Source organism: Balaenoptera acutorostrata, chromosome 6 (assembly GCF_949987535.1).
Source record: "Balaenoptera acutorostrata chromosome 6, mBalAcu1.1, whole genome shotgun sequence".
Lineage (NCBI taxonomy): Eukaryota > Metazoa > Chordata > Mammalia > Artiodactyla > Balaenopteridae > Balaenoptera > Balaenoptera acutorostrata.
Window position 1 is genome coordinate 31270800 of NC_080069.1, and position 12449 is coordinate 31283248.

The window sequence follows — 12449 nt, forward strand, 5'->3', positions numbered from 1 at the left end:
TCAATCTTAAATTATATTCTCTGATGCAAGGACATTAACAGGAGACCAGAGGAAAAATGTCAGATTTGTATCATAAGACCAAGATTCAAGCCTAAGAGCCATATAGTTAGTTGAGTGATCTCAAGCAAGTCACAACCACTCGCCTTTACCTCAAAGAGGGTCCTAACCCAATCCACAGGACTTTCTAGATCATCTGGGAAAATTCATGTGGAAGTACTTTATATACTCAAAAGCACCAACTCAATCTAAATTATCACCATCAAATTAATGTTATCATTTTAAATGTATCTCCTACTATTTTTTAAATATTCACCCTAGGTCTATATGCCTTATTTATATGTCAACATGTTCCTCAGGAATAACTAACATTCTAATAGCAAGAGGCTTTGAAAACGGTTTTCCCCCGATTCAAGTACGTTTTATGTAAATTAAGAAGTCTGATGTAGAGCTATATTGTCCAACATGGTAGCACTAGCCACATGTGCTCATTTAAATTTATTAAAATTAGAAATTCAGTTTCTTGGTCATACTAACCACATTTAAGTGCTAAACTGTCCTGATCTAGAGCATAAAGAGTACCTTCTTTTTCAGAAGTTTAAGAGAAACCCTGCTTTTTAGAATGCCCTAATCATGAGAACTCCAACTACTCAGAGAAATGGGAAGCCTCCCTGTCCAAAGTTTCTGCCATGTCAGAGAGTTTAATCAGCTCTCACCCTTGGGTACATGGGTCTGGAGATGCACCCACAGGGGCACATCAGAGTCAGAGGGTCTGAGAACTGTCCCACGGTATCTAGCTCCTCAAAGGCAAAGGCATGTGCCAAGCATGTGCAACAGATCTTGACTAACAGAAATGTAATCAGGTAGATAGGACGACAGTAAGAGGCACAAGCACCTACAGTACAGCACAAAAATATGTATCCTACAAAAGAGCTTTGCAACTCACCTGTAATCTTGCATAATTTAACAAAAGTAGGACTCCCTCAAGGCCTGAGTTATGTACATAGGTCATTTTGCAACCATAATAACTATTTGCCCATTAATGATACATAATGATTCTCAGACTATTGTAGGAGGCTCAGGTTAAATCACCTATCAAGACTGGCATTGGGCTTCCCTGGTAGTGCAGTGGTTAAGAATCTGCCTGCCAATTCAGGGGACATGGGTTCGAGCCCTGGTCTGGGAAGATCCCGCATGCCACGGAGCAACTAAGCCCGTGTGCCACAACTACTGAGCCCGCATGCCTAGAGCCTGTGCTCTGCAACAAGAGACGCCACAGCAGTGAGAAGCATGCACACCGCAAAGAAGAGCAGCCCCCAGTCACTGCAACTAGACAAAGCCCACATGCAGCAACAAAGACCCAATGCAGCCAAAAATAAATAGATTAAAAAAAAAAAGACTGGCATTGCAACAGTTGTCTTGTAATAGTAAAAGGAAGCAAAATTCATTTCGAAACTCATGAAACAGTGACTGCATATACAACTTCTCTTAGTAAAAAATTCAAGTACACACCTCTTAGACTTAATTCCTTCAAACAAAGAAACCCATTTCTGAAACCTAATTTTCCTAAAATTTGGTACTAGTTAATTTGACAAAAAAACCTTTAACTCACATCAGGCCATTTATATTCTTCATTTATTTTACTTAGTGTGAATAGTTATATGTTCTGATATAGAAACACTAATGAAATTGATTACAGGTTGCTGCTCAATCTGCTAGGGCCATTATATACTACAGAACATATGGATAACCTAATACCTTTCTAGAATCCAAAATTTACTGAATTCAAAAATAAACCTAGGGGTGGAAGGGACGAATAGGTGGAGTACAGTGGAATTTTAGGGCAATGCATAATTCTAGAATTATGGATATATGTCATCACACATTTGTCCAAATCCACAGAATGCATAACACGAGTGAACCCTTATGTAAACTCTGGACTTTGGGTGATTATGATCTGTCAAGGTAGGTTCATGAATTGTAACAAATGTATCCCTCTGGTGGGGGATGTTGATAATGGAGGAGGCTATGTATCTGTGGAGGCACAGCGTATATGGGAAATCTGTAGAGCTTCCTCTTTTATTTTTTTAGAGCATTTTTAGGTTCACAGCAAAATTAAGTCTTTAAAAACAGAAACAAAACAAATACATCCCCAAAGATTTCAGATAATTGTGGATCTGAAAACAAGCGGATTCATGCTAGAGCATCTCTACTATCTAATATAACAAAATAGTCATTATATTTCAACTTCAAATAAACTTACCAGACAGATTCCATGAATTGTGGATAGAGAGTTTTGTAGTCATTGTCAAAGTCAATCCATCGGCCAAGTCTGGTAATAGTAGACTTAAAAAATATGAATATTAGAGTTTTTAGACAATGGTATTTGTTATTGTATAGCAATTTGTTTTACTTCTATTATCACTACATATGATGATTTTGGAAAAACAGAACAATCAATGGTTCAAGTAAATGTATACTGTAAACAACACATTTTGTAAGGTTAAGAACAAGTTTTCTTGGCATTCATCCTACATGCAGGGAATGTTATTTACAAGTATTAACATTCTTTTATAAAAGTCTACCAAAACTACCATTTGGCAAACACCACAAGTCTAACGGTTGCTGGCATGAATCATCAATAGTTGCTAAAATTACTGAGTCATAGTATGATAAGGAACAGGGTACTTACTAATTACAAAGGAAAAACTGCAACTTTACAATGGAGAAACCTGACAGAATAACCTTAGTGAACAAAGTGAACGACACCAATGAGACTTATCAGCATCACAGGCCTTCTGATATGAGACACTGAGAAGGGGATGATGTTACTTCTGAAGAATAGCAAATTTGACAGTCAAAGGGGTAAGAGAGTAAAGATGGAAAAAAATAAAAGCCAGACATGTTTTTAAGTTGTACATAGATATTAATCTGCGAGCCACGGAGGAAAGGGGGAGTTGAGGACCGTTGTTCCTAAGCACATCAGAATAAGAGAGGACAAGAGCCCTGCTGGCACCAGACAGTTACTAAAGTGTACCAGTTGTGGGAGCTCTATTACTAAGAGAAGCAGTGGGCAAGACGGGAGTCAATATAAAACAATGTGTACAAATGTGAATTGTTTTTAACATCTGAATTTTTTTATTGCCAAGATTCAAGCCAATCTATTTGCTAGGACAGCATGATTCCTGTCATATACTGTGGGTAGGTAGGAGATTAAACATGGAAGACCAATCAAGCACATAGAAATCAGAAAAGAGAGGGTTCAGTTTAAGCTAACGGTTTAAGTAATGGAGTTGAAGATGGAAGCTAAACACTCATTTAAAGAGGATTATCAACCCCTCTTTTGTTACACTTTTGGGCACATCTCATAAAAAGCACAAGGAACCATAAAACATTTCAACCCCCGTTTAAAAGCTAGAGTTTTTTTTCATTCTACTTAAAGTAACCAAAAATACCTTCCACTCAGTAGAATATCGCATCACAATTGCTCGGCACTGACTGTTATATTCTGCAATCCCCAATTTGGCTACATCCTCTGGTCCTCTGATTCCCAGTGTCTTATCAATTTCATATTCCTGAAAATTTGCAGTAAGATTGTTAACATCGCTGCCCTATGAAACAAATGCAATTCGACAAAACTAGAAAATAAAACAGATTAAAAAAAATTAGTTCTCAGAAAATCTACAGAGAAAACAAACTATAAATAGTATTATAAAAATGAAGAGGGCTTCCCTGGTGGTGCAGTGGTTGAGAATCTGCCTGCCAATGCAGGGGACATGGGTTCGAGCCCTGGCCCTGGTCTGGGAAGATCCCACGTGCCGCGGAGCAGCTGGGCCCGTGAGCCACAATTACTGAGCCTGCGCATCTGGAGCCTGTGCTCCACAACAGGAGAGGCCGTGATGAAGAGTGGCCCCCGCTTGCCACAACTAGAGAGAGCCCTCGCACAGAAACGAAGACCCAACACAGCCATAAATAAATAAATAAATAAATAAATAAATAAATAAATAAAATTAAAAAAAATAATAAAAATTTTTAAAAAATGAAGAAAGTCTGATTATAGCAAAAATTCATACTTTAACATAGTATATAATGAAATCTAATGCTTATTAAAAAATCAAAACATTATAAGGCTGGTGACTCAAACATACCACAGGTAAACCATGACAATCCCATCCAAATCTTCTGTCAACGTGAAGCCCACTCTGGTGAGCATATCTTGTAACTATATCTTTAATTGTCCCTGCAAGTATATGTCCATAGTGAGGCAGTCCAGTTGCAAAAGGAGGCCCATCATAGAAGGTAAATCTAAGAGGTAATAAAAATACGTTAAGTTACTTTAAAACAGACAGCAAAAATTTAGGACAGCATTTTTCTATAGATAGCTCCTGTAACTGTAGAGCCTTTGGGGAGAAGAAAAGCTGCAAGGCTAGGAAACTCAGACATAACTGACTAGATATCTACTGGAGGCCCTGCCTTTAAAAAAGCTAATTATGACAGAGTTGGAGAGACCTGTATTGGACCATCCATCCTTCATTAATTAGTTCCATGATATAAGGGAAATTATTCATCCTGATCCTGAGTTATCTATAAAATAGGGCAACAAACACCTATGATAAAGTTTTTGAGCACAGGAGACACATGATGAAAACAGTAATTAAAGAAAGGACAGGTCTTTAGGTGAATGAAGACTAGAGGCAGGAAGTACCCCAATAGGAGGCTATTACACTACTAGTCTAAATGCTTAAATGAGGGTAGTGATAATGAGAAAAGTGGAAAGGAAGAGAGTGATATAAAAACTCTATTCGGAAGACCTCTTATTCTTAAAGACTCTACCTTTACCAAAGAAATTCACATACTTTGGCCTATGTTTTGATTGCTTTAAGCATTCCTGAAAACAATTAAAGTCGGACCAAAACTGCAAGATTTTCTCTTCTTCAGCAGGAAAATTGATGTTTTCTGGAACTTGCTGAACCATTTTGTTACTGCAAGAGAAATCAAATTTATTATTCTCAAAAGAGAAATCTAGGAATAACATACATTAAAATAAATGTACCTATCACTAGCCATGATACTACCTGGTACTTAAAAAAAATTCCCCTTTCTTTAAGGTAAAGTTCACATACCATAAAGTTCACCCTTTTAAAGTATATAATATGGGACTTCCCTGGTGGTCCAGTGGCTAAGACTGCACTCCCAATGAAGGGGGCCTGGGTTTGATCCCTGGTCAGGGAACTAGATCCCACATGCCACAACTAAAAAAAGATCCCACGTGCTGCAATGAAGGTCCCGCATGCTGCAACTAAGACCTGGTGCAGCCAAATAAATAAATAAATATTAAAAAAAAATAAAGTGTACAATTCATTTTTACCTTTTTTTTTTTTTTAAAGTATATTCACAAGGTTGGGCAACCACCACCACTCACTAATTCCAGAACATTTTCTTCACTACTCCCTCTTCTGCCCTCCAAGAACTTGTACACATTAGCAGTCACTCTCTATTCTCCTCTTCCCCAGCCTCCTGGAGACCATTAATCTGCTTTCTGCCTCTCTGGATCTTCCTATTCTGGACATTTCACATAAATGAAATTATGTACATACAGCCTATTGCGTCTGGCTTCTTTTACTTAGAATTATGTTTTCGAGGTTCATCCATGTTGTGATATGTACTCATACTTCATTGCTTTTTATAGCTGAATAATATTTCATCATATGGATATGCCACTTTTTGTTTATCCATTCATCAGTTCATGGACATTAGCATTGTTTCCACTTTTGGACAGAGCTGCTATGAATATTCATGTATAAGTTTTTATGTGGACATGTGTTTCCAGCTCTCTTAAGTAAATACCTAGGAGTACAACTGCTGGGTAATATGGTAACTGTGTTTAACTTTTTGAGAAACTGCCAAAATGTTTTCCAAAGCTGCTGTGTCATTTTACATTCTCCCCGCAGAGAATGAGATTCCAATTTTTCTACATCCTCACTCCTTATCGTCCATCTTTGGATTATAGGAAATCCTAGTGGGTATAACATGGTATCTCATTGCGGTTTTGATTTCCATTTCCCTAATGATTAGTAATGTTGAGCTTATTGGCCATTTCATACCTTCATTGGAGAAATGTCTATTCATCCTTTGCCCATTGTTTAATTGGGTTGTCTTTTTACTGTTGAGTTGTAAGAGTTCTTTATATTCTAGATAAAATCCCCTTATCAGTTACAGGATTTGCAAAAATTTTTTCCCATTCCGTGGCTTGTTTCTTATTTTCTTCATGGTATATTCTTTGAAGCACAAACACTTTTAATTTTGGTGAAGTCCTGTTTATTTACTGCTTTCGCTACTTTAACTTTTGGTGTCATATCTAAGAAACCACTACAGATAACAAGGTTGTGAAGTTTTAGCTCTTATATTTAGGCCACTGATCCATCTTATTTCTGTATATGGTATGAAGTAGAAATATATGGTACTTTTAAATTTATTTCAGAATTTGTGTCCAATTCACACTCTTCACTTATTCTACAACTACAGTATAACATTTAGTAATTGCAGACAACACGCTTAAAAAAAAAAAGAAAATCTTGGCAATTCTATCTAATGATACTAAAAATTCATTAATAATCTGAAAAAATAAATCTCAAAGTAGGTAAAAATTCTTACCTACATTCACAGGACAGAAAGTACTTCTGCTGAATCAACCTAATCTTTCTGAGGAAAACAGGCAAAACCTAAAAAAATTGTGAAGCTAAAAAGATGAGAATCACATTCAAATTAATTCCTAGCTCATTCTAATTTTACATTTTATCACTTTTGTTGCTTATTCATGATTTTTGTAAAAGACAAACTCTATATCTCTCTGATTTAGTGCCTGGTGAGATAAGTCTTAAAGTATCTTTTTTCAGAAGTTTGTTAATAACCTCTTTCAGAAACACTTGATCAGTCGGGGCTTAACTATCTAGTGAGCATCCTCGAGCCCATTCCTCCTCAAAGCCTATTTATTCTCACTTTATAATTCTAATAAGGTTGGTGACCAGATTTCCAAGCCAACATCAGATTAGAAGGGGACAGAATTGCTAATAATGAGAAAACAACAGAGAAGGTGGAAAACCTTAAGAACACAAGAACTGTAACAGTCTGGGATAACTGACTCTAGGAGCAAAGAGACTTACATACCTCAACCAATTCTGAAAACATCAAAGCCTAAGTACAGTAATTGACCCATGCCATCAAAAAAAATTTTTTTTATAAAAAACAAACAAACAGGGCTTCCCTGGTGGCGCAGTGGTTGAGAGTCTGCCTGCCAATGCAGGGGACACGGGTTCGAGCCCTGGTCTGGGAGGATCCCGCGTGCCGCGGAGCAGCTGGGCCCGTGAGCCACAACTGCTGAGCCTGCGCGTCTGGAGCCTGTGCTCCGCAACAAGAGAGGCCGCGATGGTGAGAGGCCCGCGCACCGCGATGAGGAGTGGCCCCCGCTTGCCGCAGCTGGAGAAAGCCCTCGCACAGAAACGAAGACCCAACACAGCCATAAATAAATAAATAAATAAATAAAATAAACCCAAAGTTTAAAAAAAAAAAAAAAAAAAACAACAACATGTAGGACTCTGGCATTGGTTGTATGAAGTTAGGATAATTTAAAAAAAAAAAAAAAAAAAAAAAAACAAACAAAACAACTAATACTAAACTTTCATTGGGTTATTTGTATGGAAATATGTTAATATAAGTGTTTCAGACATTACATGAAATTTCTAAAAATCTTATATGTTCTGGTATAATGTTATAAGTCATAATCCTAGTTATTACCTTAAAATGTATATCTCAGAAATAACTAATTTTCTTGTCAACTGCATTACTATGAACTTTCATCAAATCTTTAACTGTGGTCATTTTTAAGTCTTTTGTCATTTCCAGACAGTTCTGGGTGTACGCTGATGCTTTTGTAAGTATGTTCCTATAAAAGGGTTTCATCTTCAGGAAATTCATGGAAAAGACTCTGACAAGTACAGGTTTCTGGTAACTGACTGTACTGCTGAACTGAATGAATAAGCATTTTCAGAATTCTAATGAAAAACTGATGAACTCATAAAAGTGCTAACAAAAGATCAAGATAAAAAAAAAATTAATTACATGGGACTGAGTGAACTGATGAGGATGAGTATAATTTTTGTGACTTTCTGTCTGAATTTAAAAAAAAAAAATCCAACAAGGACTCAGAGGCAAAGAATATACAAATCAATTTTCACTGCAAAGTAAAGGAGCTGTTACAGTGGAGGATTACTGGACTGAATGTCAATATTATGACATAGTATGAGTGTGTTTCATGTTTGGTAATTGCAATCATTGTTGCTTTTGCTGTGGTCATCCATGTACAAGGCTTGGTGTCAGTCTATTTATCTCTTGTAAAAATAAAATACAGTGTGTGTGTGGAAAAAAACAAAAAAAACAAAACTACAAGGAGGTATCACCTCACACCAGTCAGAATGGTCATCATCAAAGGGTCTACAGGCAATAAGTGCTGGAGAGGGTGTGGAGAAGGGGGAACCCTCTTGCACTATTTGTGGGAAGGTGGATTGATACAGCCACTATGGAGAACAGTATGGATGTTCCTCCAGCAATCCCACTACTGGGCAAAAAAAAAAAAAAAAAAAAAAAAAAAAAATTCCACTTATATTTTCCAGTGAAATTCTATCTGCTCCAATAATTGTTAAACATATGGAATTTATTTTCCCTCACACCTGGCTATATTTAATTTGTTATGAGAGGTTCCTGACTGTATTATGTGACCTATTCCCATGATGCTTAAGAGTTAAATGTGTTTCCTGCTTTCCTGAATTCCAAATAAACTGAATAAAATAACCAAAAAAAAAAAAAAAAGAAATAAAAAATAAATTTATGCTAGAAATTATGGAGTTTCAAAGACAAATACAGTCCTTGCTATGTTAACTCATTTCTATTCTATTTTATTTGACAGAGAATGTGAAGAGACTAACCAAAAGATTAACCATGAAATGGCAAATACACACATTGATTAAAAATAAAATTAGGGAATCTAAAAATTATATGGAAATCCAAGATCAGGGAAAATTTAAATCATGCAGCTCCTATGCTTTTATCAATTAGCAACACTGATTCAAAATATGACTGTGAGCTTCCTAGCAGCCAAGACAAGGGATAAAAAGTTAAAAGGATATTGATTTTGCACATAAGAGAAAAATCTATAAAAAATGAGATTTATGCCACTGAGGTCTGAGTCACACATGGAAATGAGTGATCTGTTTAATAAACATTTTTAACATCAGAAAAAACATTTTTTTAAGTTTGTTACAAGCGGTGTCTTTCCTTTTGTCCCCCTGTCATTTATTTTTGAGATCTGAGAGTACCTTTGAGTTTTATATAGGAAAAAAATAAGGAAAGAACCGGTGGGCCATTTAACTCAACTATCCATTTCTGATTAGAGTGTGCCATTAAATGTTACTAAACAGAAGTTGAAAGGCATTTTGGATCTTCAGTTCTTGTTATAATTTCCAGCCTTTGAAGGATGGAGAGAGGTGTTTGTGCATTTACTGATTTAGTAGGAGTCCTACTGGTTCAGTGACAACCTTACTAGAGGCCAATTGAAACTTAAGGGGTTACATTTGAAGACTAACAGATCTTTAGATATCAACATATTTATTTCGGTCACCCCCTAATGCTTGTCAAGGCTGGTCCTATGATTGCCAGCATCTATGGAAGTTGATTAGAGCTGACTCACCAGCCCCACCTTGGACTGACGAGTCTGAACCTGCTTTTTAACAAGATCCTAGGGGATGAGCGTGCACATCAAAATTTAAGTCATTCTCTTAAACTGTTCTGACCATTATTCTGGAATATCTATCTGAACTTTTTTTTTTTTTTGAGAAAACGAGATTTAAGCTTTCTGTGAAGATGGCTTTTAACTTTTATAAAATTTTCTAGAGAGCTTCTACTCTCCCCAAAGATTAAGAACCACTGCATTATTAGGCCAAACACAGAGACCCATGCAATGGTATAGACTATTCCAGGAAGAGCCATGTATCAGTGACCGGGCTATGGCGGCTGCCGAGGAGAAACGGCCCCCATGCATAAATCACAGGATTGCTCTGGCCCCTTACATCCACTGGAGAGCTGTACCTGCACAACAGCATCCAGTAACCACAGGGCTCTTGGGGGAAAGGGGGAGCAGAAAGAAGAGGGAGATTAACCCTACCAGGTCATGCTCAGGGAAGCAACCTCCTCTTCTTCCCTTTAACTATAATCCAAGGCCTCCAATATCTTCCTTATTCGACGACTCCTTCAGACCTCTTTAGCCTCAACTTCCTGTTCAGCAATTTCTAGATACCCTCCTTCACCTTTACTTGTATTTACCTCCACAGATCTTGGAAAAGCATACCAAAAACATTTTTGTTTAAAATAAATCTCATGATCTTCCTTGCCACACTTGCTCCCATTTTTTTTTTTTTTTTTTTTTTTTTTTGCTTGATTTTATTTTATTTATTTATTTATTTTTGGCTGTGTTGGGTCTTCGGTTCGTGCGAGGGCTTTCTCCAGTTGCGGCAAGCGGGGGCCACTCTTCATCGCGGTGCGCGGGCCTTTCTCTATCGCGGCCCCTCCCGTCGCGGGGCACAGGCTCCAGACGCGCAGGCTCAGCAATTGTGGCTCACGGGCCCAGCTGCTCCGTGGCATGTGGGATCTTCCCAGACCAGGGCTCGAACCCGTGTCCCCTGCATTAGCAGGCAGATTCTCAACCACTGCGCCACCAGGGAAGCCCTCCCATTTTTAATTCCACTGTACTAGTAGTTCCACTATTCCTTCCCGTTACCTGAAATTTCTGAGTCACCCTTAATACTACCAGATGATCCCCACATCCAGTTGATCACCAAGTCATGTGGGTCTGGCTTCTAAGTCTATTTCTCTATTCCCTCTTCCTCATTCTCAGGTCTTCATAACTTGTTACATTAAGTCAAATTTAACCCAAGACGTGGGTCCATCTCCAGCCTTTTCACAGACTACTTATATCCTATTAACATATAACCCAGAGATTTACTTACACAAATGTATAAAATATGTACAAAGATATCAACTGAAGCGTTTCTATAGACAAATATCTGAAAACAACTTAAATATCCACGAATAGATTAGACTAAAATAAATTATGGTACATCAATACCATGCAGGCATTAAAAATAATAAATCATAATATATCAAATATATATATTCCTTATACATACTGAGAAAGAAAACAGCAAGTCACAGTTATAGCAATTTATACTATGTGTATTATAATATTTTCAAGAGATTAAAAATACACTAAGTCTATGTTTAAGTAATTCTGTATTTAATTTAGAAGGCTACCCACCAAACTTAACAATGGCTACCACCAGAGAATAGGATTAGATGAGGAAGGCGTGAAAGAGCAGATTTTTATTTACTTCATATTACTCTGTTTTGATTACTTTTGAGTATGTATTAACTTTATCATAAAAAGTTTAAAAATAAAGGGAAAAATAAATACTATACATCCTACACACCACCTTTCTAATAGAAAAGTTCTGAAAGTATCACTTCTGTATTAAAAAAAGAAAAATGCAATGGTTCCTCACTCCCAATGGTTTCTGTACAGACTGTTCAGTGGGGTAGCATGATCTTACCCACAATTACTACTCCTGGCCTTTACTCTTACAAAACTCAAGCTCCAACTACATCACATTCTTGACACTGCTGAGAAACAAAACTGCTTTGCTGACATACTGCTTTGCGTTCAGGCCCTTTCTCCAAATACTCTAGAACTACTTAGCTTAAATGTACTCTGCTCTATGGGGATTTACCAATCCCCTTTTTACAAAACTAATATCCCCCTCCCCGGAATCTGCTCCTCTCCTACACATTATGGTTTATTTGTATTGCATGCCCATGTCTCTCCAATTCAACTGTAAACTTATTGCTGGCAAAAGCATTTTACTATCTAACCTCTTACTAGCCTACCATGTGCTTACACATGGTAGTGCTCAAAAAGTTTGAACAAATCCCTTTGTCAGCATCCTTAGTTTCCATCAGTGATATTTCCCCCACCTGCCTTTCCAATATCCCACTCCGGGGGCTCCTCTTGGCAAGGATAATGGTTAAGAGGGTTGGCTTTGGAATTTGACAGTTTTGGTGCCACAACTTAGTATGTGGCTTACAGGAAAAGTTACTCAACCTTTAAACCTCAATTCTGCCACCTGTAAAATAAAGTCTGTAAATACAATGCTAATTTAACGTTAAGTGAAATAATGGCTATCAGAGCAATCACATGTCATCTATGGAAATTATTATCATTACTCCTTTGTCCACAAATTCTACTCTATTGCCTTTGCCCAGTCACTATATCATCTTTCCAAAAACATTTAAGAGTGCAATCTGCATTTAGCTGCCTTCTCTTCCCTACAATTCACTCTCTAATCACT

The 12449-nt window shown here is 37.2% G+C and overlaps 1 protein-coding gene and 1 non-coding gene across 6 annotated transcripts in view; both read right to left on the reverse strand.

Moving 5' to 3' along the window:
• IARS1 (isoleucyl-tRNA synthetase 1) overlaps positions 1 to 12449 on the reverse strand; it is an 85307-nt gene that overhangs the window by 71724 nt on the left and 1134 nt on the right. For 4 of the 5 annotated variants that reach the window (XM_057547670.1, XM_057547671.1, XM_057547669.1 and 1 more), the window contains exons 2-5: positions 4854 to 4979; positions 4146 to 4302; positions 3453 to 3572; positions 2261 to 2343 (exon numbers count right to left, since the gene is read on the reverse strand). In XM_057547670.1, coding sequence (XP_057403653.1) covers positions 2261 to 2343; positions 3453 to 3572; positions 4146 to 4302; positions 4854 to 4972 — 479 coding nt within the window. In that variant the 5' untranslated portion in view covers positions 4973 to 4979. Of the gene's footprint in view, positions 1 to 2260; positions 2344 to 3452; positions 3573 to 4145; positions 4303 to 4853; positions 4980 to 10213; positions 10363 to 12449 lie in introns of those variants that run through there. The other variant, XM_057547668.1, reaches the window with a different exon arrangement.
• On the reverse strand, positions 10035 to 10167 carry LOC114237988 (small nucleolar RNA SNORA84). The gene has a single exon (XR_003623428.1). It is a non-coding gene; the product is annotated as a small nucleolar RNA SNORA84 (small nucleolar RNA).